The 27,691-nt window shown below is 44.5% G+C and overlaps 1 protein-coding gene across 8 annotated transcripts in view; it reads right to left on the reverse strand.

The window, feature by feature from the left end:
• Positions 1-3,866: 3,866 nt before the first annotated feature.
• The window catches only part of ADGRL1 (adhesion G protein-coupled receptor L1), a 356,531-nt gene continuing 332,706 nt past the window's right edge, over positions 3,867-27,691 (reverse strand). For 5 of the 8 annotated variants that reach the window (XM_044279108.1, XM_044279112.1, XM_044279110.1 and 2 more), the window contains 6 exons: positions 23,087-23,178; positions 22,797-22,965; positions 22,073-22,280; positions 21,833-21,958; positions 17,034-17,051; positions 5,352-9,053 (listed from right to left, as the gene is read on the reverse strand). In XM_044279108.1, coding sequence (XP_044135043.1) covers positions 8,362-9,053; positions 17,034-17,051; positions 21,833-21,958; positions 22,073-22,280; positions 22,797-22,965; positions 23,087-23,178 — 1,305 coding nt within the window. In that variant the 3' untranslated portion in view covers positions 5,352-8,361. Of the gene's footprint in view, positions 4,192-5,351; positions 9,054-17,033; positions 17,052-21,832; positions 21,959-22,072; positions 22,281-22,796; positions 22,966-23,086; positions 23,179-27,691 lie in introns of those variants that run through there. The other 3 variants (XM_044279111.1, XM_044279116.1, XM_044279114.1) reach the window with 2 other exon arrangements.

Here is a 27,691-nt window from a genome sequence, read left to right on the forward strand (position 1 = left end):
CCAATGTGAATGACCCCCAATCAGACCTTAGATGAGGCCCCCCATGTCTCATATGAACCCCCAGCCTCATGTGATGAGCCCCAGTCATATAATCAGCCCCCAGCCATATGTACTCAGCCCCCAGCCATATGTGAGCAGCCCCCAGCCATATGTGAGCAGCCCCCAGCCATAATTCAGCCTCAGATAACAAAAATAAAAAACCCACTTACCTCTCCTGCTCCTGGACGCCACCGCTCCTCACATTGCGATCCTCTTCCTCCTGCTGTCGGATGCGCTATGAACTAGCGCACACACCGTGAGCTCACAGAGCGCCCTCACGCTGTGCTCAGCCTTCACAGCTGAGGACCAGGAAGCGGTGAGTACAGAGCCTTCACCGCTTCCTGGTCCTCCAGTACTCATGAGCGCTTCTCTGTGCGTCTTATGGGGTTAAAAATATGGTATGTGGAATCAGATGCCAACGGTGTAAAAGGAGTGCGCTTCTTCTTGACGATAACATTGACCTGTAGGGTTGAGTTTACACTTTAGTTATTTGGTCAGTTTTGGCCCCGTAACTGCCCAAATAAGTGAAGTGTGCAGTGATTCTAAGAGCAACGCCTGTCATCTGCATGTCATACTGACTCACAGTATTATTTCACTACCACAGCAGACTCCCTATGCGTGTTACTGAAAGGCACAGTGTCCTACACCATTATAAAGGCTCTCTGCAGCCAGGAAATAGCCGTTTTTAAAAAAAAAATTGGCGAACCGGCCAAAATAAATTTTTCACAGATTCGCTCATCTCTAGTCAACATTGCAGCAATGAGAGATAATACCTGTTCTCAATATTTCAGATAATATTTGGAAATAGGTACAAACTGGATTCCAAAAAAGTTGGGACACTATACAAATCGTGAATAAAAACTGAATGCAATGATGTGGAGGTGCCAACTTCTAATATTTTATTCAGAATAGAACATAAATCATGGAACAAAAGTTTAAACTGAGAAAATGTACCATTTTAAGGGAAAAATATGTTGAATCAGAATTTCATGGTGTCAACAAATCTCCAAAAAGTTGGGACAAGGCCATTTTCACCACTGTGTGGCATCTCCCCTTCTTCTTACAACACTCAACAGACGTCTGGGGACCGAGGAGACCAGTTTCTCAAGTTTAGAAATAGGAATGCTCTCCCATTCTTGTCTAATACAGGCCTCTAACTGTTCAATCGTCTTGGGCCTTCTTTGTTGCACCTTCGTCTTTATGATGCGGCAAATGTTCTCTATAGGTGAAAGATCTGGACTGCAGACTGGCCATTTCAGTACCCAGATCCTTCTCCTACGCAGCCATGATGTTGTGATTGATGCAGAATGTGGTCTGGCATTATCTTGTTGAAAAATGCAGGGTCTTCCCTGAAAGAGATGACGTCTGGATGGGAGCATATGTTGTTCTAGAACCTGAATATATTTTTCTGCATTGATGGTGCCTTTCCAGACATGCAAGCTGCCCATGCCACACGCTCATGCAACCCCATACCATTAGAGATGCAGGCTTCTGAACTGAGCGTTGATAAAAACTTGGGTTGTCCTTGTCCTCTTTGGTCCGGATGACATGGCGTCCCCGATTTCCAAAAAGAACTTCGAATCGTGACTCGTCTGACCACGGAACAGTCTTCCATTTTGCCACACTCCATTTTAAATGATCCCTGGCCCAGTGAAAACGCCTGAGCTTGTGGATCTTGCTTAGAAATGGCTTCTTCTTTGCACTGTAGAGTTTCAGCTGGCAACGGCGGATGGCACGGTGGATTGTGTTCACTGACAATGGTTTCTGGAAGTATTCCTGTGCCCATTCTGTGATTTCCTTTACAGTAGCATTCCTGTTTGTGGTGCAGTGTCGTTTAAGGGCCCGGAGATCACGGGCATCCAGTATGGTTTTACGGCCTTGACCCTTACGCACAGAGATTGTTCCATATTCTCTGAATCTTCGGATGATGTTATGCACAGTTGATGATGATAGATGCAAAGTCTTTGCAATTTTTTGCTGGGTAACACCTTTCTGATATTGCTCCACTATCTTTCTGCGCAACATTGTGGGAATTGGTGATCCTCTACCCATCTTGGCTTCTGAGAGACACTGCCACTCTGAGAAGCTCTTTTTATTCCCAATCATGTTGCCAATTGACCTAATTAGTGTTAATTGGGATTTGTTGACACCGTGAAAATTTGAATCAACCTATTTTTCCTTTAAAATGATACATTTACTCGGATTAAACATTTGATCTGTCATCTACGTTCTATTACAAAAAAAACATTGACATTTGCCATCTCCACATCATTGCATTCAGTTTTTATTCACAATTTGTTTAGTGGAACTTTTTGGGAATCCGGTTTGTAAAAGTGCCCAGTAATACCAGACACGTGGTCTTCTACAGAACCTTTCTAAATTATTTGTGGTGTGTGTGGATTTGCACAGAAGAATGGGTCAATTGAAAACAATGCCGTTTCAGATTTGGTTACCTTTGGCCCATCAAAGGAATTATTCAGAGGGTCTGATCTTCCAAGGAATCTGGAGCAAGTGTAAACAATCGCACATAAAGGCCATGACATCAGTGTGGCTATCCATAAACATTAGATCAGTGGCGTACATAGAGAAGTGAGGGGCCATAGCAAGGATCAAACCAGACCCCCTAAACAGGACAGAAGGGTTTCTGCCTAAACCCTTTTCAATGATGTTGGAACATTTTATTGCTGCCTCATTTGATAAAAGTTGTTTCTTTAGAGGGTAGAGTCCTGACCAAGTTTTCCCCTCCAGTAGAAGAGGAGAGGATCCCAACGGCCCCCTCTTGCCCTGGGCCCCATAGCAGTCGCATGGTCTACCGCTATGGTAGTTACACACCTGCATAGCTGTACGCCAAAACCTATTCAGCTGAAAGCTGTTCATTCAGGTCCCCTCCCCCAAAACACATTTTTGCTTGGCTCATTCCTAGGAATCCAATATTCCCAATCCTTCTTTACCCATACTTCTTTCTTTTAGGGCAGGGGTGGAAGAACCCCATATTACATGGTTGGCCAGATGATACTGGCAGGTTCGGCGGTATCCATGTTTATGGCCACCTTAAAGGGCTTCTGTCACTCCACTAAACCGTTTTTTTTTTTTTTTGTTTACTTATAATCCCTATAGTGTGATTTCTGCATACATAAGCTAAATAATAATTTCGGTCCAGTAGAATTTGTTAAAAATGTAATTTTAAAATATGCAAATTACCTTGCTACCAGCAAGTAGGGCTGCTACTTGCTGGTAGCAGTCGCATCCTCCGATCCTAAAGACGCCCCCTCCGCATGTTGATTGACAGGGACAGGGAACGGGACCGTTCTATGCTGGCCCTGTTTGAATTCAAAATATCGCGCCTGCGCCGTACCTGTCTTCAATCGGCGCAGGCGCACTGAGAGGCGGCCGCTCGCTCGGCCGCTCCATCCTCAATGCGCCTGCACCGGGTGTAGATGTGACATCATCGGCGCAGGCGCATTGAAGACAGGTACGGCGCAGGCGCGATATTTTGAATTCAGACAGGGCCAGCAGAGGACGATCCCGCAGAAATCGCACTATAGGGATTATAAGTAAACAAAAAAAAAAAAAAAAACGGTTTAGTGGGGTGACAGAAGCCCTTTAAAGGTTTATCCCAGGAGAAGTATGACTATGCACTGAAAAGGGCATTTTAAAGGGCGTATTATTGCAATATAAATGTTTTTTTTTTGTACATTATAATTTTTCTCTCTGGTAGCGCCCCCTGCTGTTTATCCTTCTGATCCACCTTCTCCAGCATTCAGAGGTGGACTAACCTGCTCAGTAGCTTCCCTGGTCCCTTTCGCATCCCTCAGTGATCTCACAGAGAAACAGGTGAAGCAGTCCTTACACTTTTTATTCACCCATCCCTACTTCTAAATTTATAGAAATATATAGCTATAGTGCTCCAGAGAGTGGAGAAGGACATTGTGAGGGCATTGCACAATTCTTTAATTCTGAAGGGTTAATTGTGCTTGAAGTGCACCAGGAGAGTCCAGAAGTTTCTGTGGTCGTCCCGAGCTGCTTTCCACTCAGCTGATTGGTCTCCATGTTTCTGTCGGGAAGCAGAAAGTGCCATATTGTCCTGCATTCCTATCACAGCAACCTTTTTCTGACAGGATTGGAAGAAGAAGGAACTCCGTCAAGCCCACCCTATGGAATTTAAAAAAAGAAGCAAAATGTATATATAGGGTACTTGTTTGAGGGCTGAGTTATCCCGCTCATGGGCTGGGTGGACGTGGTTTATATGATAAATACATTGTGTGGTTATTAGCTCCAGCTTGTAGAGCTGAGCTTTTATTAATGGTATTTAAATTAGTTGATATCCCTGAATAAAACAGTGTGCCCTCATTAAGCCAATTATACTTGTCTTAATCATTAAGTCTTTATTTATTATAATTTTATGGTTATTATTATTAGTGTATTTTAATTATTGAGTTTCTAATCTCGTGAGAGCAGAACTGGTTTCTTTGACTTACAGAGCTGCCTAGGGGCGATGAAGGGCCCCACTACACACTGCGCTCTGAAACTTGCATATTCGACATATTCTTGAGCGTTCCTGTCAGGCTGCTCAGTCATGATGGCATATCGTAGGCAGGATCACATCATTACCATCTATTGTAGAGCAGTGCACTAAGGCTCAACTGCCCTAGGCAGCTCCGCAAGTGGTGACAATTGCAGTCCATTGGATAGTGGCTGTGCTTGGTATTGCAGCTCAGCCCCATTCACTTGAATGGGACTGAGCTGCTCCTAGGCCATGTGACCAATGAACATGACTGCACAGGCCTAGGAAGAGGCCGCAGTGATCATCTTATCAACAGTCGGGAGTCCGACCCCCACCAATCAATACAATAATCTTGGACAACTCTTTAAACATGATGTTCAGGACATGATTTTTTTTTTTTTTTCCCACTGCCCTACCTAACACTGTCCTACTCTTATAGCTACATAAAGGCTACGTCCAGTCAAGTTACATCCGTAAAAGTGATTTTTTTTGCTGACACCATGTATATTATATGGGAAGACATAGAGCTATGCTTATGTGAAAATGCTTTTGCTTGGAACATTTCAGTATAATTAAGGACACAACTACTGTCTTTCTAGACAGTGCAAGACAATATATGAGAGCAATAACTAGCAATATTGTTGGATTTCGTAAAACTATATGCTACTTTAAAACTCGGCTTTGGGCACCATGGGGATCCCTTGGAACTTAAATCTGTTGGTCCCTGTCATTTCTAGTTACTCTCCTGGATATAAATCTAGCATTCTTTAAATTAAAACAGTGGAGTACACAATAAAAGAAGACCATCCAGAAATCAAAATGTTTTTATTGGTGTGTTTCTTTCACTCCACAAGTTGCGATATTTAATATTTTTTTTTAACTTTTTTCAGCATTATTTTTTTCTGCCTTTTTTTTGTTTTATTTTTCTATGTACGATATAATTTTCAGTCTTTCGTACAATCATTTTTTTTTTCTTGTTTTTTGTTCGCTTGTAGAATGGCGTTCGACCCATTTCTGGTTTTGGCATATGAAAAAGAAAATGAAGGAAGGAGAGAGAGAAGAGGAGGGGGGGGGGCAGAGAGGTATTTTTACCCTTTTCTTGTTTTCAGACTTAGGGGTGGGGTAGGATTGGCAGCAAAACACATCAGGACAAAGCAGAACGTGACATACATGTGCACAGAACATAAATATGTGCCACTGATGTTGTGTTAATGAACTCAAGACCACCTCTCAAAAAGTAGACTTCCCAGACAAAATCTGTTAATTACAGATCACAAAGCTTCTCTCCATAAATTCAGAGACCATGACCACTGATGGAACGTATACAGCAGTCCTCTGAACTTCCTCTAATAGGAAGGTCTTTTCTATAAGAATCTATAATGGTATTTTATACCCGTTTCTTCATGGGCTTCTCATAAATATCATTTCTATATTCATATTGTCTGAAATATAACAATGACAAAAATATTCTTTGTAAGTGCTGTGTTCTGCTTGAGGAAACATGCAGATTCGTGATAGTCAGTGGAACCTCTATTTCTTTTTTAGGTAGAGCTCAGTAGACTACTATAGCTTCAGGGACAGACTCCCCATGTACTTACAGCTCGTTGAGCTTGGAGATATGTTTCCTGGTGGCTGATCAGACAACCAAGGACATATCATGAGACACTTAACTGGCTTACATACAATATAATACCAAGTTATCCTAGTGTGGCAAAATTATAATTGCTTCTTTCTGCTCTTATCACATTTGATTTTTCATGGTAGGGGGTACCATTCCTAGTTTTACACAAACAAATGGACTGAGCTTCTGCTGTTACCAACGCAGAGTAAAGACGACCATTGTAATCAGATTGACAATTCCAAGGAGTCTACACCATGGGACCTGCACTTCTGTTCCTAAAACCCTTAAATATGGATATATTAACAATTCATATATCTATGGAAATATATAAAGATCTATAAATTTGGAGACGTATAGATCTGTGCAGGGAAACATAATGCAGATATATGATCGTATACAGGTTTTGGCTTTAGCTGTGTGCAGGAACCACGGAAAAGTCACCAGCGCCTTGTGTAACCGTTAGTGAGAATATAAAGACCAAAATCACAGTTCACTTCAGGTTGCGGCACTGTAGGGGCTGGTAAAATCATTGCTCCAGTGTGGCCCCCAAAGGTCATGCCTTATTGCACTGTTCCCTATATGTCATGGCCTACATATAGCAGCAGGTGGCTGTAAGATGTATAAGTTTATAATGACTTTTATAGCGATACTATTCATTCCGCTTTTTTTGGATCATGCCATCCTCAGACCTTGTTAGGGTTCACATTATATACTTTGTTGTATGAAACGTTGATTGCCACCATTTTGTTCAGCATCAGAAAATAAAGGTAGCTTTTTCTCAGGCAGGTAGGTGGCCAAATATGAGAAGAACCTGTACAATTCTAGATTTCTACATGCAACATAAAAATAAATTAAGATGAAGATGCTAAAAAGAAACGAATAAGGTAGCTAGAGAGACACAAGGTGGAATCTTTGGGACTGACGAAAAAGATCATCGATGATTCAGTTGCAGAAAAGACAGATACTATGGTAATGTGTCCCAACCAGATACAAAAGGAAAATTGCAGAAGGCAAACACACATAAATAAAAAAAGCCCCCTACTGACCATTTCCACACCTTGGATACAAGTTTGGGAAGAAGGGTGTAGGCATCTCTCCTCATCTCTCCCTTCCTCCTTTTAGAAGTTCGTTATTTACAGCAGTCGGAAAGGACACTCGCTTCCCCCATTGTAAAAGTTCCAATGTTCCTCTGTAATAGAGGCAGGGGGTGTTTTGTGCTTAAATAAAGAATATGCAGGGCAGTTGTCAAGTTCTCTTTCACCCCAACTTTCAATTTAGTCATTTCCAAATTCCATGTTGTAATTGCTTGCCAAGTTCTTTGCTCTTTCCATGTAAACTGTAGTCTCTTCTGAATTGATGTAATAAAAAATCTCTTACCCTGTCTTTAGGGCAGACATAGGGAGTTGGGTCAGTAGAGAAGGTGGAGGTGACAGCCACTGTTTTTGAAAAGCCCAAGAAAGACATTATCGTATGAAAAGTGGCCTTTTTCTGTATCTTTTCTTCGAATTTCTATGTTCTGCCCCTGTTATATTATGGGAATGCAAATTATAAGCTGCGACCTTTCAAAAATTAAAAAAATGTAAATTTCACAATCTTAGGCAATTTCTGTCCTCTACTTTCTCATTACTCAGCAAGCCCCATAGGCTGTTTGGCACCACTTATCGAGCACTAGTGATTAATTCCTTACCAGGTAGTCTCATTGTTTGCATCACTTGAAGACATCTGGTGTTTCTAACACAAATGGGCTGCCTACAATTATTACAGGCTAAACACTACACCTGCCTGTCTCTTTTCGTTATTTCTTTAAATTGGCTTTTTAACAATACTGCACATTCCAGCACCTCAACAGTTTTTGCATTAGTAGCTTACACAGGTCATCTTTGGGCAAACAATTGTGTTTTCAGAAACATATTTTTGGCACCCAAACCCCTACCTGTTGGTGGCCTTGCATTTAAGAATTACTAACAGACACTTGAAGTCAAAATGAAATCCAAGTAGACTGAGCACACATCAAAACTCATTGTCCATTAGCCCAGGCAGTGTCTTGTCCTCACCCCTGCCCCACCAAAATAGCCCCTATTCAAATACCCCTTCCTTCCATCTGACCCTGCTTTCATCTGAAATGGAAAGTGAAGGCAGTATCTTTTTCTTTTTATAGGGGAGTAACGAGGTTGGTGTCAGGGGTGGGTGAGTAAGTTCAGAGGCTGGTGATAAGCTGCATCTGCCCGTCACCCTCGGGCACTGACCCTTCGAGACCCAGAAACCCCTGTGGCATCTGGTAGAAGGCCTGCAACTGCCCTCTGGGCACTGAACCCAGCCGGCCAGGGAAGTACATGGCATCTGCCCCCGTGGGTGGGGGAACCCCTTGGTGGCACGGCAGCATTTCCCCAGATGATGGCAGGCCCGGTTCAGGGCTACTATCTGGGTATGGAGAGTCTCTGAGGTTGGTCATGCTAGTGTATAGTGAATCGCGATTTGGTGAGTCGCGCGGGGCAGCTTCAGCTTCAGACTCCTCCAGATCACTCTGGTAGAGGATTGACTGAGCTCTTTGTAAGAGAAGGGGCTCCTCCAAAGCTTTGTACATGCGCTCCATCTCTAATGTAGGTACCTCTCCACCTTCTGCCATTGCCCCAGATGTCACTTCCTCATCACCGGTGTCTGTTGTCCCTGCATGAGATTTGCCCCGTAGGTTGCTGTGTACGAGTTCGGAAATGATCATCTTTTCAAAGGCTGCTGCATCTGTAATATTACGACGGCCACCTTCTCCCATTTTGGAAGGATCAGGAGGAAAGTCTCCAGCTCTTAGAGAGTAACTGTTATTGAAGTTGCCATTAAGAGGAAGGGGTGGGAGTGCATCCTTACCACATGGATCTCTGCTTAAGGTGTGTTCTATAGGGAAAGAAAAGATTAATAATCAGTGATACTCAGCATACCAAATATCTTTCCATTATTGCTTCTGTCTCTCTTAAAGGGAATCTGTGGTATAATAATACGTGTGGAACGTCTGCCATTGACTCCAGATCATTAATTTGAATGTAGATACTCGCCCCAATTCACCTGCTATAAGCCCGCAAACTGGTAATGGAATGCATACAGAGGACTTCTCCTGGAGTCCTCTCCATATGTGCGCATACACAGGAGTCCTCTCAGTGCATTCCATGGATGGCTTGAGGGTGCACAGCAAAAGAATGGGGGTGACTATCGACACACAAATTACCTAGTCCATATTGGCCACATAATGGTTCATATTGGTTACAGTTGTTCAAACTGGCCATACATAGTCAATGAAATTGGGCGATGGAGGAAAGATTTTTCGTCCACAAACAGTTTCTTAAAATAAAAGATCTTTCATCTATTGGATGAAAAATTCTAACATCCCCAGCTTCTTTTCAGATGATGTTGGTAATTTACAGGTTGGCTAATGTAACGGACCGTTTCAGCAGACAAGGGGTTAAGATCCGTTTAGGCGATATACCCCTTTCTGAGAGACAGGCACAGCTACTGCAGAACACCAACCTCCCGAACTGGATACAAAATAGCACTCCAAACTGGAACCTCGCAAATAGCTGTCAGCAGGCGAACAGGAAAAGCGTACACTCGGCTTACACTCCTGGCAATCAGTCTCTAACAGCATACAGGGAATCCCCCCAATAACGAGACAAGGCTCTGTCTTGAGGGTCAAGCAGTGCTCTGACTGTACTTCAAGTACAGCTTCTTTTATTGATAAAAAAAAAAAAACATAGTACTGCCCACAGGGTTTTGAAATCCAACCAATCAGTAATTCACAACACACACAATGTAAATACAGCAACCAATCGTTCCCGCCCCCTAGAGGACCAGAATGGAGACTGCGACACAGAACAGATACAACATATCCCCACAATGCATCATGGTTTCCTCCTCTCCGCCTGGGAGACGACTGAAGACAATCCAATTATCTCTCAGGACAAAGGGGAGATCACCAATACACATGTGGAGACAACAGGACAGATACACCATTTAAACACACAATGGGACAATAGAACCACACCCAGCATATTCCTCCCAAGCTGACAAGTTACACTTATTATAAGTTGTTACAACTTTGTGAGGTTACATTGTCCATACATATAACGTACATCAATTTAACCAGTATAACTTGGGGGACAAACCTATCCAAAATTCCCTGGAATAGGTTCAGGGGTTTAAAAGTTACTATGGGCCATAATCCTGAGGCAAGAGGCTAGCAACCAGCCCCCTCCAAAACACCGTGGCGAGGTTGGTTTCGTCACACATCTCCCCCTTCCAGGGAAGACTAACCAGATACCTGACCTCACGGTCAGTACCTGAGTTAGTCTGGCAGTCCAACCACAACCCCATACTGGACCTGTTGAATTTTGGGGCCTGGCTCTGTTCTGTATGTCCCCAGCTGTTGAGTGGGCATCTGCGACTCCTTGCTGCCTTGTGGTTCTCCAGCTTGGAGCTGTAGGTACTTGGTGGGCAGAGGCCGACTGCGCTCTGCCCAGATGCCAGCTCTTCCGCGGGGGTAGCCTGTGGAAAGTCCGGCTCTGAAGAAGAGGGTAGGGGAGGGCAGAGGCTGACTGCGCTCTGCCCAGATGCCAGCTCTTCCGCTGGGGTAGCCGGTGGGGAGTCCGGCTCTGGAGAAGAGGATAAGGGAGGGCAGAGGGCGACTGCACTCTGCCCAGATGCCAGCACTTCCGCTGGGGTAGCCTGTGGGAAGTCCGGCTCTGGAGTAGAGGATAGGGGAGGGCAGAGGCCGACTGCGCTCTGCCCAGATGCCAGCTCTTCCGCTGGGATGGGATCAGGAAATCCTATCCCCAGGACCTTGTTGCAGATCGGCTGTGGAGAGGAGGAATCGCTTACCTCCTCCTCCAGGCATTCCTGCAGGGTTAGTGGGGGATCTGAACCGGCCGTCCAGTATCCTGGTAGGCCTGGTGCAGAGACCGCGGTCCCATCTGCACCATCGAAGTTAGGGGTGCTGTCCCCCTGTGGTTGGGGATAGAGACCGGTTGTCTCTTCTCTCTTTACAACACACTGCTGCTGGGGAGTCAGACCGACTGTCTCAACTCTCTGTAACGCTGCCTGGTGCTGGGTAGTGGGTGCGACCATCTCCACTCCTAGTAATGCTGGTTGTAGTTGGGGATCTGGGCCGGCTACCCAGCATCCCTGTAGGGCCGGTGGAGAGACTTCGGTCCCATCTCTACCTGCCGTCAGGACGTCTTCCCAGAACCAGTCAATGAAGTTCCCTACTTTGGGAGTTGGTAGGGAAGCAGGGGGTATCGCCGGCAAGTCTTCCCAGTTGTAGGAGGGCAGATCTGGCTCTACTTGTCGAGTAGGTTGGGGATGAACAGAGCTGAGCAGGTGTTGGTAGGTCTGCTCCAGCTCCCACTCCCTTGTTACCAGGTGGATCATGTCTTTGCTCACCTCCCTTTCGTCAGCATAATCATGAATGCCCATCCGGTAGTCGTAGATGTCTCAAAACCTAGACTCCTCCGTGCTGCCAAGATCAATGTCCTCCTCCAAGGCATCCCATAGTAACCCAGGTCCATCATAATCCTCACCCTCGGGTCTGTCGTGCTCAGCCATCCAGGGGGAATGTTGAATGACATGCCACCTTAGGGCCTGGTAAGCGTCCTCTAGCCAAAGCTCCTTACATACCAGGTTCTGGAGCTCTGTTACCCAGTCATCCAGGGGCTGCTCTCCCAAGAGACCCATCCGCATCGCCACACGCTTTTGTAGTCGCTGCTCATAACTGGGGAGACTCTCACCTCGCAGCCGCTGGGCATCTTCCAGGGCATCATACCAGACTTCCTTTCTGTCTGCATCCCTCCAGTCCGGGTCCTCCTCCTCGTATAACACTGCTGGTTCCATCCTGGTGCTTTTAGGGTCGCTGTACTGGGACATGCGTTGCCCTTAAATTGTAGAATCCAAAGAAATGGTGTCTCCTGTAGCTGTCCTTCTGGCTGTAGGAACGATCCCGCTGCTTGCCACCAATGTAACGGACCGTTTCAGCAGACAAGGGGTTAAGATCCGTTTAGGCGATATACCCCTTTCTGAGAGACAGGCACAGCTACTGCAGAACACCAACCTCCCGAACTGGATACAAAATAGCACTCCAAACTGGAACCTCGCAAATAGCTGTCAGCAGGCGAACAGGAAAAGCGTACACTCGGCTTACACTCCTGGCAATCAGTCTCTAACAGCATACAGGGAATCCCCCCAATAACGAGACAAGGCTCTGTCTTGAGGGTCAAGCAGTGCTCTGACTGTACTTCAAGTACAGCTTCTTTTATTGATAAAAAAAACAAACATAGTACTACCCACAGGGTTTTGAAATCCAACCAATCAGTAATTCACAACACACACAATGTAAATACAGCAACCAATCGTTCCCGCCCCCTAGAGGACCAGAATGGAGACTGCGACACAGAACAGATACAACATATCCCCACAATGCATCATGGTTTCCTCCTCTCCGCCTGGGAGACGACTGAAGACAATCCAATTATCTCTCAGGACAAAGGGGAGATCACCAATACACATGTGGAGACAACAGGACAGATACACCATTTAAACACACAATGGGACAATAGAACCACACCCAGCATATCTGACAAGTTACACTTATTATAAGTTGTTACAACTTTGTGAGGTTACATTGTCCATACATATAACTAACATCAATTTAAACAGTATAACTTGGGGGACAAACCTATCCAAAATTCCCTGGAATAGGTTCAGGGGTTTAAAAGTTACTATGGGCCATAATCCTGAGGCAAGAGGCTAGCAACCAGCCCCCTCCAAAACACCGTGGCGAGGTTGGTTTCGTCACAGCTAAAACAAGCGGTCATTGGTAAATCTCACCGGATGAAAATCGATTTGGTTGAAATTGTCCACTTTGATGAACTAATGTGTATGGCCACCTTTACTGCACTGGAGAGCTCATTAGAGATGGAATCTGATTTATTCTTGTGGTCAAATGCTGCACAGGTTTTTATAAACCTGTTGTTTTTTTGCTTTTCTGTTTTATATAATGCACATGGTTTAACCCCTTAAAGAGCTTCTGTCACCCCACTAAACAGTTTTTTTTTTTTTTTTTTTGTTTACTTATAATCCCTATACTGCGATTTATGCATACATGATCTAATTAATCATTTCGGTTCAGTAGATTCTGTTAAAAACGTACTTTTAAAATATGCAAATGACCTTGCTACCAGCAAGTAGGGCGGCTACTTGCTGGTAGCAGCCGCATCCTCCTATCCTAAAGACGCCCCCTCTGCATGTTGATTGACAGGGCCAGCGAAGAGGATCGTCCTCCGGCTAGCCCTGTCTGCTATCAAGATCTCGCGCCTGCACTGTAACGGTATTCAGTCGGCACAGGCGCACTGAGAGGCAGCCGCTCGCTCGGCCGCTCCACCCTCAATGCACCTGCGCCGATGACGTCACATCTACACCCGGTGCAGGCGCATTGAGGATAGAGCGGCCGAGTGAGCGTCCGCCTCTCAGTGCGCCTGCGGCACTGATGTCGGCCGTTACAGTAGATTGTCAGCTGTATGTTACAGCTGCCAATCTACTAAACCGCTCGGCCATCCTGTTCAATTGCGGGGGAGAGGAGGGGTGGGGGGATGGACTGCCTCCCTGTCTGAAATAACAATTTTCTCTGGCTTAGCCATCCTGAAGGGGAGATCGGGGCACAGAAACACAGCAGCGCGGCCCGATCTCCTCAACACTCACTGAGGGGATCGGAGCTGCGCTGCTTAATGTCAGTGCAGGGGTTTATGTTTATCTATATTTCCTTTTTTTACACTTGTGGCTGGGCACCTGGTGTAATGCTTAGTAGAACGTGATTTACAGCTCTTTATGCTGCCGCTGCCACCAATGAGGAGAGAGGGGCAAGCTCACTGCGCCACCAATGAAAGTAAATGGACCTTTCATCTGGCAAAAAAAATTCAGAACTAAGTATCATGATATGTACAGCGGCGCCCAGGGATCTCACTGAACTTACTATTATCCCTGGGCGCCGCTCCGTTCTCCCGCTATGTCCTTTGGTATCTTCGGGGACTTGGTTATACTGGGCGGAGACTGACCTTGTTCTCCTGGGCGTCTCCTTCTCCCAACAAAAACTCACAGGCTGTGAGCTCTGCACTGCAATTGGCCAGCGCTACAGCCTGCGACAAGGAGACACCCAGGAGAACAAGGGCAGGCTACTCCCAGTGTTACCAAGTCCCCGAAGATGCCGGAGGACATAGCGGGAGAACGGAGTGGCACCCAGGGATAATAGTAAGTGCAGTCAGATCCCTGGGTGCTGCTGTACATATCATGATACTTAGTTCAGAATTTTTTGCCAGATGAAAGGTCTATTTACTTTCATTGGTGGCGCAGTGCGCTGGCCCCCTTCTCCCCATTGGACGCAGCGGCAGCAGCTGCACGGGGGGGGGGGGAGAGACTGCTTCCTTCTCCCCTGTGCTGCTGAGGAGAACAATGAGCGTGCTGAGAGCAGCGTGCTGATTGTTCTCTGATACTAGACTGCGCAATATGGAAGCCTAGTATCGAAAAAAGGCAAATCCTGGTATCGAGGTAAATACCAGGCAAAAGTATCGATTGGGTATCGAAAATTCGATACCTGAAACAACCCCACTAACAACGCTCTTTTAGCGGCAAAGGGAGGACCGAACATGCAGGAATTACATCACCCACCGAGGCTCGTCACAACGCAACAGAGTGTAAGGGCAGAGCATGCGCAGTAATCTTACCTAACCTCTAGGGAGGAGCTAAGGATTTCTAGGGTTAGGTTCCAAATAGTGCGATTGCCCTTATCAGGGTGGATGTTCCGCTCTCAGATTGACTAGGGATTCACTAGGGGGCAGTTTTTCTATCTTTTTTTTAATATATTTAATTTTTGAGAACTTGTTGGTTATTTAGAGCTCCTTTTAGGTATATCTGCCCTGCATTAGACAGACAAGCCATTGATTTGATTTGGCATAGTATAGTGCTTCATTTTCCCAGTGGGGGGCACTGCAGGAAAATTCAGCAAGAACACTTATTTCCAGGTCTTCTCACAGATTGAAACTGATTGCGGAAGGTCCCAGCAGGACATTTTATGTGATGCTTATTGTCATGGGACGGTTCTAAAAAAAGGGGATAATCCAAAGCTGACAACCCCTATAATGTCTGCAAATGGTGGCGCTCATTTTATATTCGCAATCAAGGCTGAAAATGTAGCTATGGAGATGATAAAAAATGGTAGCTGATAGTGTTCCAGAATCAGGATTAGAGTCAGCCATGTTGTATCAAGCAGACATCTTGTGTCCTTGCTTTAGAAAGGAGTTTAGTTGAGGAATTAATTATCTTGTTGAAGTAGATTGTGATGTGTCCTAGTGGTAGGAGATAGAGTTTTAAGTAATGGATTAAAGGGTCATGATGTAAGGGTGAACTTGAGAAAGTAAATGGTATATGTATTAATGGTAGACGTCTTGGCTGGAATAAATGTACTTGTTTACTGAAATTGTAGAAGTTCATTGAAATGTTTATGATTATGTTTGACCCTTGGTGTTGGGATAGGTAATACATAAGGATGACCAATTCAAGTGTTGATGGTCCATATGTCTCCTTGGAGAAGGAGAATGGAGACAAGATGAAGAATTTGAGAATATTGATGAATGATCCAAAGGAACAAATTATTTATGCATGACTTGTTATGATAAGAAACTCGTCCAATTGAAAGTTGGTGGATGCGTAACTTACGTACGTCAATGTATATGAATAGTAAAATGTTTGGGATGACATATGTTATGTATAAAAAGGATGTAGTGAGGTAATCTGTCTGTGATCCTTGAAGTCTATGTACTTGGCATACTGTAGAAAACTTTAATTATGATACCAATTATTCCTTTGTCCTCTGGGGTGTAAAAGACCGTGTTTGGGGACATAAAGAAAACACCACCTTTTGCCACTGCTGCTCCACACTTTCATTCATGCCAGTTTTCTTTCTCATAGGGCCAGATTTATCATTAGCTCAAGTCAGAATAATGGAGTGAAAAAGTGGCAAATTTTTGCGCAATCGCTTAAACTGCGCAAAAAATTGCGACTTTTTCCTGCTCTGCACTATGCTCGCCAGTTTTCTGAAAGTGGGCGTGTTTTCTTATGTAAATTAATCTCTAGACAGATTTACTATTGTGACTATTTAAAAAGTCGCAAAAAGTCGCAAAAAAGTCGCAATTTCACTCCAGTGAGGACCATGCTTATCTTATGAGACTTTTTAATAGAACATGCGACTTTTTCATAAAAACGTGCGACTTTTTCGTAAAGATGTGCGACTTTTGTAAAGCTGCTTACTGACGGATAAACTGCTACCGTCAAACCACATTTATTACAGTCTTAAAGGGCCGATCATAAATCTGACTTGGCTAAAACTGACTTTAGCCATATGTAAAAGTGGAGTGAGCTGTCGGAGTAATGATAAATCTGGCCCATAGTGTTTAGTTTCCAGACATGATATCTGTAGAGTCCTCATGATCAATATTAGATAAGTGGGGATCCAACTTCTGACACCCCTACCTATTGGATGTTTGAAGGGGCCTGGTATTTCAGATCAGTCCCATCTGATTGTGACTTGTAATACCAGGCACACACCCCGCTGAAAGAAGAAAATCATACTTTGTAAACAAGGAAGGGGACATGGCTTCTTAAAATAGCTTATGGATGGGATGACTGAGATCCTCGCCACCCATGATATAATATTGGTGGTCTATCCTAAGAATAGGTCACTAGAGGGAGTTTAGGAATGTACATTTAGCAGTATGCAGTTAGCTCCCCCTAGTGGCAGCTGCAGTGTGATTATAATTTAGACAAGACCAAAGAAATACTTACTGGGATCTCTGAAGCTTCCTGTTGTGGCAGTGGTAAAGAAAAGAGAGGACAAGGAAAAATCATTAAATGGATAGTGAAAGAAGAAGGGTCGACTGGCAAGATAATCACAGCATTGATACTGTCATGTGATTCCACACTTGTGGTTTTCTATATATGTAGTGCTGTCAGATACATTGTGTGTAACCTGCAAGTTTTGGGTCTTTTTCTTCCCTCTGAATCATTTGTGTAATTCTTACAGGGGTTTTTCGACATTTTTTATTTTTATTTTTACTGATGACCCATCCTTTAGATAGGTTATCAGTAAAATGTATTTCTCTAACCTTGCTGAGTGTTATGATCGAAATGCTGTTCCATGTGCTCTGACCGATTAGCTCTTTCCCTTTTGCAGCTCCCTTTCCCCTCTCACAGCATTAGGCTACATGCACACGAACGTTGTTTGTTTCCGTGTCCGTTCCGTTAGTTTTTTTTGCAGATAGGATGCAGACCCATTCATTTCAATGGGTCTGCAAAAAATGCGGACAGCACACAGTGTGCTGTCCGCATCCGTATGTCCGTTCTGTAGCCCTGTAAAAAAAATATAACATGTCCTATTCTTGTCTGTTTTAGGCTACATGCACACGACCGTATGTGTTTTGCGGTCAATCCGCAAAAAAAACCAAAAAACTGATCCTTTTTTTTTTTTTTGCAGATCCATTGTAACAATGCCTAAAACGGACAAGAATAGGACATGTTATATTTTTTTTGCAGGGCTACGGAATGGACATACGGATGCAGATAGAACACATAGAACACGGTGTGCTGTCCGCATTTTTTGCGGACCCACAAAAAAAAAAGGAACGGACACGGAAACTAACAACGTTCGTGTGCATGTAGCCTTAGGCATTGTTACAATGGATCCTCAAAAAAAACGGATGGCATACGGATGTCATCCGTTTTTTTGGGCGGATCCGCAAATTGCAGACCGCAAAACACATACGGTCGTGTTCATGTAGCCTTAGTCTCACAAACGGGCTAAAGCAGAAAGACTGCAGCATCATGTCTCCCCCCCCCCCCCCCTCTTCTCTTCCCCAATAACCAAAGACAATCTTTTTACTGAACATTCAGATATAAAACAACAGTGTGCTGCTGGAAGGTGGTGAAAATGCCACTTTCAAGTAGTCTAAGGTACCTCTGATTTATTGAAAAAATTTCATGACATGCACGCTTTACCTTGTGACATTTTGTGTTCCAGCTTATTCACTGTCATAGTGAGCACTGCTCCGAGAATACAAAATGCCGCAGTTCATGTGACCTTCTGTTCTCTGTGCAGCCTTTCCCATATGGAAATGTCCGCTCCCAGGACAGAACATCGCTTGGCATGTGATGTTTCCAGCACTCCCACTGCGGGAAACATTAAAGGTGGGAGTGCCTGGCTGAAGTGGATAAGGGGATGTGTACGCCAAGAGTGACTGAGTGAGATCAGAGGAATCATGGGAAATCAGGAGTGTACATAGAGCCCCATAACAAAACAGTATGGGCCCCCCAACCCCACCCAATTTCCAAGTTACAGGTGTGACAATCACTCGCAACGCAAAGCTCAACATCCTAGATTTCTGACAAAGTTTAATATTTTTTTTTAATTAAGCAGAACTTTTAACAAAAAAAAAGTCGCCCTCCACCTCACTCACTTTGTTCGACTTCAATGTCAGGAAAAGTGGAACAAGTGCTTCATAAATATGGCACTCATTCTGAGCAGCATATTTCTCAATGTAGTTACACCAGACAACTGGCAAAATACATTGATATATCTCCTGTTTCCTTTCTATTACAAAGCTGTCTGTCTGCAGCCACCACTAGGGGGAGCTCAGTGTGTAGGGATTTATATAGTTAATATTTACTTGAAGCTGAAGTAATCTTTTTGCATTGAGCACCTCCTAGTGGCTGCTGCATGAAAATACTGTGTTTTCTTGTCGGGAAAAGGAGTTGAGTGCCTACATCGCCTTTTCTCTTCCCGTAGCAGTTGCGTGGTCTGCCTCCATCGAAGGTACGCCAGTCTCAGGAGCGGTCAGCCTCCATTGAAGGTGCGCCTCTGTGTAGTTTTAGATGGAGCTGCTCTCTTGTATCAGTGGCACAAGAGAGCTGGGATTGCAGTAATGTCCACAGGAGAGAATAAAAGTTCTGGAGGACACGGTAAGAATTTGCCACTGCACTAGATGTTTTATCAGGACATTTTCTATTAAAAGGGGTTGTCTACTTTGTGCATAAATGTCAGTAATACCGTACACCAGTGTGTAATGGAATAAGAACCTGCTAAATCACCTCCGGACTCCCTTAGGCTGCATGAAGTTGCCTTCCCTCTGGTGTCCAGGGGGTACTGATGTAAACAAGTGCCAAAATCCATAGCCTTTCCAAGATGGTGCTTCTGTCTTCTACTGAACATGTGCCGAAAGCCTTCAAAGTAGGTGCAAATCAGGGACGTCTATAACTTCCATGGATGTTCTGTATCAGCGCCTGTGCGGTAGAAGACAGAAGCACCATCTTGGAAAAGCTATAGCTGCTGACTCTTGGACACTAGATGAGTTGCATCTTCATTCGGACTAAAGGAAATCAGGAGGAGATTTAGCAGTATTTTTTTTACCTTTACAGACTAGTGTTTGGCATTATGGAAATTTAGGCAAAGGCAGACCATCTCTCGAAGGGCTGATTCACACGACTGTATCCGTCTTGTAAACTAAGACGCCCAATGGTTCCCTGCTGCCCCTCTGCATCTGTATATTGCCTGATGTTAAAGGGGTTTTCTGCAAATTTTTTAACTGATGAACTATCCTGTGGATTGGACATCAGTATCTGGTCGAGAGGATAGGCCATCAATTAAAAAAAACCTCAGAAAAAACCTTAAATGAACTGATCTCTATGAAGATAAATGGTTCAACCGAACAGGAAAGTGGACACAGGACAATCACGGAGCGACACTGAAAAAGTGATTCTAGCAATCTATTAATGGGATGCTGACTGCCGCCTCATGCTGCCCGCACCCGCTCTGATTACAATATTAGTTTAATTATGCAAAAGGAAATGTGTTTTCACTTTCTGTCTTTGCCCGCAGTTTTAAGAGCACACATTTAAAGAGGATTTCACACAGAATGCAATCAGCCTCCTGGTAAAATACATTCCTGGTGATTTATAAAAAAAAGAAAAAAAAAAAAGGCTGCATCTTTTAGAAGTTCGTAGTTGGAAACTATGAGAAAGTTCCATCACCAAGCCTGAAACTTGTGGTCTCCAGGGGCCATAACACAGAATAGCCCCTCACCCCACCGATAGCTCTGCCTAAGGTACTACTCCTTTATTAAAGGGGTTTTCTAGGAGTTAACAAGTGATGACCTTTTCCTAGGACGGGTCATCAACATCAGATTGGTGGGTGCCCAACACCCCACACAACTAGAGATCTACTGTTCTGGAGTATGTAGCTCTGGTTCTGGAACTCCGTCCATTGTGTTGTAGACAGAACTGCAGTAATCAGTATCATCCACTACAAAAATGGAAGTAACTGTGTAGTTTTGGCGCCAAATTCCAGTCCTGGCGCTACCCCTAAACAGCTGATTGGCAGGTGTGCAGGGCGTCGGACCCTCACCAATCAGGTATTGATGGCCTATCCTGAGGATAGGCCATTAATTTTTAATTGCCAGAAAATCCATTTAAGGGCTCATGCACACGACCGTATGCTCTCCGAGACATACGGTCTGTGAACGGGCCATATGTCCCAGACTGGCATACATCGTGCGCACGGGAGCACACAGCATCATAAATTACTATAATGCTGTGCACATCGGGCCGCCTGCGGGACTATTTTCATATGATATTATAAGTGAAGGACAATAGCCCCGCGGGCGGCTCGATGTGCGCAGCAGTATAGTAACCTATGATGCTGTGGGCTCCCGTGCGCACGATGTATGCCGCCCCGGGACATATAGCCCGCTCACGGACCGTATGTCTCGGAGGGCATACGGTCGTGTGCATGAGCCGTAAAGGGGATGCCTCATCTCAGATTTAAATGGCATATCTATAGGATATGGCACCAAAGTCAAATAGGTGCAGATTCCAGAGTACGAGTCCCACCTCTGGGATCCGAACTTATCCCCTAGAACGGCCCCCTTCACGTGAAGAAGAGCATACCACGCATGCGTGAGTGTTCTCCATTTGCGTTTGAGGGAGTTCCAAAAAACTGTTTTCGGAAGTCCCATATTGGTGACTGGAGAGTGCACTGTGCATGCACGGCCACCTCTCCATTCATTTCTATGGGTCTGCCGGAAATAGCCGAGCCAGCACTTGGTTATTTTCAAGACTCTCATTGTGGTGAATAGAGGAGGGTGGCTGCGCCAGGACCAGTTTAATTTGAATCCGTCAACAGGTCTGCCCAGTCCACTGGGAACTTTACTATATATCCCCTTACTATATAGGTGTTGTGTGGCATTATTTTTGGACACTGAACGGTGACGTGACGGTGTTGTGTGGGCACTAATTGTTACTTCTCTTTTAGTATATATCCTGTATGGTGGTATTATTTAGGGACTGTTTGGCGGTATTATTATTTGGGCATTGGAAGTGTCATTTGGTATTGTATAGTAATAGTTGGGTAAAAGGGACATATTTAATATGTTTGTGTTTTGACAAGATTCACCCTGTCCTGGGGAGCAGGGCTAAAACCTCTACCCCACTTTTTGTTCCTGGTTTTGGTGTAGCTTCATAGATTTGTTTTATGTACCAATAAATGTAATAGATAATAATAAAATAAAAAAACGAGATCTAGCTTCGTATCTCACCGGTGGCATTGTATCCTGGGGAAGATGGGCTGAAGCCCACAGACTCGGTGATAAGCGTGTTGTATGGGCTGCTGCCAACACGACTCTGCAACACAGGATTTGTCAGCAAGTGGTTTCCCATTGTGCCTGGGGGAAGGGGGGGAGGAAGACATTAATAAAAATAAGACGTAGTATTCTGGAGCTGTAATAGCCTAAAGCAAACCCCTATATATAAAGAGACCAGCAATGGTAGACACACACCTCTATTCAGAGTTGGTGTGCTGTTGAGGTCTCCAGCGATGAAGGAGGATTCTGTCTGTTTCCTCACTGTATCATTCCACATCCTGCGGATCCGGCTCTGGGTGTAATATCGACTGTTAACCGTAGACTTCAAGGTACCGTGTTCGGCTCCTGGGCCCCTCACGCAGCAGTACGAGTGTCTCAGACATTTACTGTACTCCTTATGTACCTGTGGGGGCAGTGGATGCACAATATTAACATAGAACCGAACTGCACCAACAAGGATACCATCACACTGCAATCTGCCTTGTCTGTCCGAAGTATACACTGAAACACATTACCGGGGCATACTGAACCTCAGCCCTTGGTGATATTCATATTATTATACAGGTGTATTTCCCAGCTACTCCCAGCAAGCTCTGACAGCTTCAGGCACTGGAAGTTGTTCTTTCGCAACAGCTCGAGACCCGAGTATAACACCTACATAGACCTGTGAGTCTAAGTGACGGCGGTGGTGGTGGTGCTCAGATCTTATATTGTTTGTGTGCCATTACTCCCCAGTTTTCATTACCTATGTGTTATGTAACAGCAGCACTTTATGTAGGTGTCTGCTGGTTAGTGAGTAGCAGTTTTCTAGGTTTCTACAGAGAATAATTGCAGTGGAGTGGCCTTCAGTTTAAGGCCATGTTATTTGTGAGACTCCCCGCAAGCCTAACGTTAGAGATGTTCTGCATCGAGCACTAACCTTCTTCTGCAGAGCGCAGTGGAAGATGAAGATGAACAAGCCCTGCAGAGCATTGAAGGTAGTAAAGAGGTACGCCAGGACCAGAGACTCCTTATTAATAAAAAGAAGGCCGAACGCCCAAGTGAGACCAAGAAGGAACAGCAAGGTAACGGCCCCCAAGGCCCAGGACCTAAGAAAGAAGAAGGAAAAAAACATATTCTATAAAACATATCTGATAGAAAAGATAAAGGCACAAGTATGGGTCATAAATGGAGAACGAGAAGAAGTGGGAGGTCGCTGAGAGGTCTCACTTGATGTTTTCTAGTCGACTGGAATCTGGCTTTAGGACGGAAGAGGAGCGCAGCATCTTGTGAAGAGTGACCAGAAGGATGAGGAGGTTCACCTGCAGACAGAGAAGAAGTGCTTGAGTATAGAAGAAAGAATGTATTCCAACACAGAACAAGAGCCCCTTGTTCTTGTCTGCCCCCAAACTCTTTCAATGACGTTTGGGCCGACTCATCGGTCCCTTGTCTACTAACGTTCTAGTCCCTGTAGAGATGAACTGGCCCCATCGTATGCTAATTATCTAGCGTTACTCTCAGCCGTTTTTTTTTATGTTTAGATGCTAAATTCGACACCTTCTCATAATTGTGTAGGACTAAAAATATCTAAAATGTTTAATAAATGTACTTGGCATTAAAGACTAGAAAGCTTAGCAAAATCTCTCCTACCTGCACATGGAGCCGCATACAGAATGAAGTCACTATTTTTGCCACAAGTGTAAAACGCCCTTGTCACTGCAAGTCTTAGTTTAGTAGAAAACATACGGAGATTGCGACTTATAACGCCGCAGGGCAGATCCGCCATCAAAGTTATGCTCCAGCGGAGTCACTCTGCCACCACTTAAAAAATAAAACCCCTAAGCTGTATTGAAAATTGTATATTAATTAAAATATATAATTGGTCCTAGGAGAGAACTTTTGTCATTTTTTCCCCCCTATAATTTTACATTTTTATTACAAGCATCATTTGGTGAAGACCTGATGGTGAAAATTAATTTCTCAAAGAAGTCAGCAACAGCTGTGCCGTTGCTTCGATCCTTCTGAGTGGCACATCTTAGTGTAATAGTCCCTAAACATCAAGTACAGATACGGCAGAGCTGAGTTTGTCATGTGGCAAAACTTTTGTGATATCAGAGTTAGTGTATTTGTCGGAAACCACTGTTCTCTGGATTCCCCCCCCCCCCCCCCCTGCCCTGTTAGAGTATATGGATGTCGTTGCGGGTTCCTCGCTTGAATAGAGAGTTGATTACAGGAGCATGTCTGGTTCTGGAGGACTCAGCGATGGATAACGTAGGCCAAGAGCATCATTGCGTAAAAATAAAAGCGCTATCATCCCTTTAGGGTCCATTCATATGACCGTAAGTGTTTTGCGGTCTGCAAAACATGGGTACCGGTCGTGTGCGTTCCACATTTTTGCGTAACGCACACTACCAGCCCTATGACAGAAATGCCTATTCTTGCCCGCAGACAATCTCTTATCTTTTTTTTCCGGGGCCATTAAAATGAATGGGTCTGCAAAATTGCAGAACAGATACGGACCCACAAATACGGTTGCGTGAATGGACCCTTATTCTAAAAAATGGGGGTCCCGACAGTCGAACCTCTACCCATTAAGGTACTTTTACACAAGGCGATGATCGGTATGATTGAGCGACGAATGAGTCGTTTCTTGGTGTACTGAACGTTTCTGCAGTAATGGCATATTAACTAACACATTCGGTGGAAGAAGACAACACTGCTGCTGGGAGGTGGAGGTGCAAGCAATCTCTTCCTTCAATTCTTTTGGCCGCTGGTGTGATATACTAGATCTTAAAGGGGTTGGAATACCCATCGTATTCAGCACAGTAGGCCATCCTCCACTGTTTTTGTAACACCCATAGAAGTGCATGGTAGATATGGAAATAATGTAATGTTCCCCGTCCACCTCTGACCACTGCATACAACAGGTATTCTGATCTCAACCGTGAATGACTGAGAAAGGAGTAATCCTTGAACTTCTGTTGTCTGGCCCACTGCTCCTTTTAAGTCATTATATAAGTCAGTCTCTCTCTCCCGATTCCCTCCCGGATCTCCTAAACTCATACATGTTTGGCTTGGCTGAAGATGTATGTGTACTCAGTGGGGAGAGAGGAGAAAGCCACTGAAAGACAATTCTGATGGTGGCTTTTTTCCCCAGGAAAACAAAAGGATCAGGCAAAAATATTCACTTCCACCGATCCTTCTCTCCCCCGGCATCATCTGTCGGGGAGAGTTGGGAGGTCTTCTTAGAGTCTCTTGCTCAGAAACACCCCTACTGATCACAGACGGTCTGAAAATCACTGGACACAGTTGAAGAAGAACACCGCCTCCAAGAAAATTGTCTAGACTGGATACAAATATATTGACTCCTTAGCTAACTATGGTTTTAATCCACTGGATTTAAGAAGAATGGGGCGGGTTCATCATAGACCTGCAGGCTGTGCGCCCATACTGTGCTAGTGAAGATTACACTGTTCTTTTACACCAGAAAACTGGCATACAAGATGATAAATGTGTTGCCGATGGCCCCACCCTTGCCATGCCCCCTTTTTTTTTAAAGTGGCGTGGCCGGTGGAGAAGTGACACTTGCACAACATTTTTTGCACAAGTGGTGTTGAAAAAGTTGCAAATGTGCTGTTTATAACTTTTTCACAGTATTTTTCTGGCGCATAAATAATAAATTTGCCCCAATGTTTTTGTTCACAGCATGCTGAGATCTGGGAGAAGGTGAAGAATTGAAATATAAGGGGTCATTTATTAAATAGAAATATGACTAAATTAGGCGTATTTCTGGCGCAGATTGCAGCGCTAAGGTCCTTCACGCTGCAATCTGCGACTTCTCTCCGCTCACGGCAGGTCTTAAAAAAAGTGGGAGTGACGTCGGTGGGGAAGGGGATGGGACAGCAGGCCCTTCTCATTTACCATTTTCTACGCCTGTTTCAGGCATAGAAAATGGTCTAAATGTAAGACAGCAAGGAAGCGGCAGTGGATCCGCCAAAGTTATGTAGAGACCGGCGCCTCTTTATAACTCCGGCGGATCCACTGCCAGAGTTAAACGCCAGTCTGAATAAATGTGCCACATAAAGTATACTAGAAAAGTTATACAATGATCAACCTGGATTTACATAAAACCAGAAAATCTAATTAACTAGGCTAGATGCATTATAGTAGAAAGATGAAGAAGATAACAATAGATCAAGGACATGATATAGAAAAACCACTGAACAGCAGAGAAAGGAGATACAATAGCAAGTATAGAAAAACACTGCAAACTCTAAAACTGACTATATACCGTAGATCGCTGACAGCAACTCCTCTCAACCTCCTCCATATATAGGCACACTTGGCCAAGCACGTATGTGTTTTCAATGGTGATAGGGGAAGAAGCTGCTGCCAGAAACCTCTGGCGACACCTTATCTCACTCGGAACAAGTCCGTGTTTTGTGGATTCCGCGGATCCGCAAAACACATATGGATGTGTGAATGGTCCCTAATTGCTGTGTTCTTTCTACTGCAGCTCTCTCCCTATCACAGCTGAGGGGGCATGTCCTTTCTGTTGCAGTTCTCTCCCTGTAACTGTCACAGCTTCTAACAGATCCAGCTGGTGGCAGTTGAAGGATTGAACTGAGCATGTGCAACTTTCTCAGTGTGAACAGAGAATAAAAGAACAAATTCCAGGTGGCACTATATGGATACATTTAATTGAATTGCCCACTGGCTATAGTAAATTTTTAATTAAATGAAATCACAAAAGTATTCAGATCCTGGTGCTGATTTGAAAAAAGTAGATTTTTTTTTTTTTTGTGGGACAACTTCTTTAACCAGTACCGCGTTAGGGAACATTCACATGAATGTTGTTTGGTTCCGAATGCGGACCTATTCACTTTAATGGGGCTGCAAAAGATGTGGACAGCACTCCATGTGCTGTCTGCGTCCGTTGCTCCGTTCCGTGGCCCTCAAAAAGTTTGCAGACAAGAATCGTTAATTTCTAACGATAATTTGTTTTCCCTTAGTCCTAACAGCAGCACAGATGGGGTTAACTGCCCCCCGTGGACTGGTAGGACCGGCGGAATTTTAATGAGCCCAAAGATTAAACCAATAAAAGAACTCCAGCTCCCTTAAAGGGAGGGGTTCATCCCCCAGCCCACCGTGTATGTTACAAGAAAAAAAGTACTTTAGGGCGGGAAATTTGTGTGCTGCTGTTAGGACTAAGGGAAAACAAATTATCGTTAGAAATTAACGATTCCCTTACGTCCTACCAGCAGCACAGATGGGGAGATAGCAAGAAGAATCCCCTAGGGAGGGTCCTCATGCTCGGCAGAAGTAAGGACTGTCTGCCCAAAGGCCGAGAACTCCGATATCCTAGCATCGATCCTATAATGGGAGATGAAGGTAGACTCAGAGCTCCAGGAGGCTGCCTTACAGATCAACTCTAGGGGGAGAAGACTTCTTTCCGCAACAGAGGTAGCTACGGCCCTTGTAGAATGGGCCCTCACAAACTCCGGAGGATCTAAGGCTTGGGAAATAAAGGCTTTCCTAATGGCCTCCTTAACCCAGCGACTAATAGTCGTCTTAGACGCTTTCCGGCCTTTTGACTTACCGGCAAACAGGATAAAGAGATTTTCATCCAACCTGAATTCTTTAGATCTATCCACATAGATCTGAAGGCATCTAGCTATGTCCAGTGGATGTCGAACTGGAGCATCAGAGGAGGAGGCAGAGAGCAATACAGGTAGAGAGACTACCTGATTAATATTTTGGAAGGTAGAAACCTTAGGTCTAAAGTAAGGTAGAAATTTCAGAAGGACCCTGTCTTGTAGAAACATGGTATAAGGG

Source organism: Bufo gargarizans, chromosome 2, assembly GCF_014858855.1.
Source record: "Bufo gargarizans isolate SCDJY-AF-19 chromosome 2, ASM1485885v1, whole genome shotgun sequence".
NCBI lineage: Eukaryota > Metazoa > Chordata > Amphibia > Anura > Bufonidae > Bufo > Bufo gargarizans.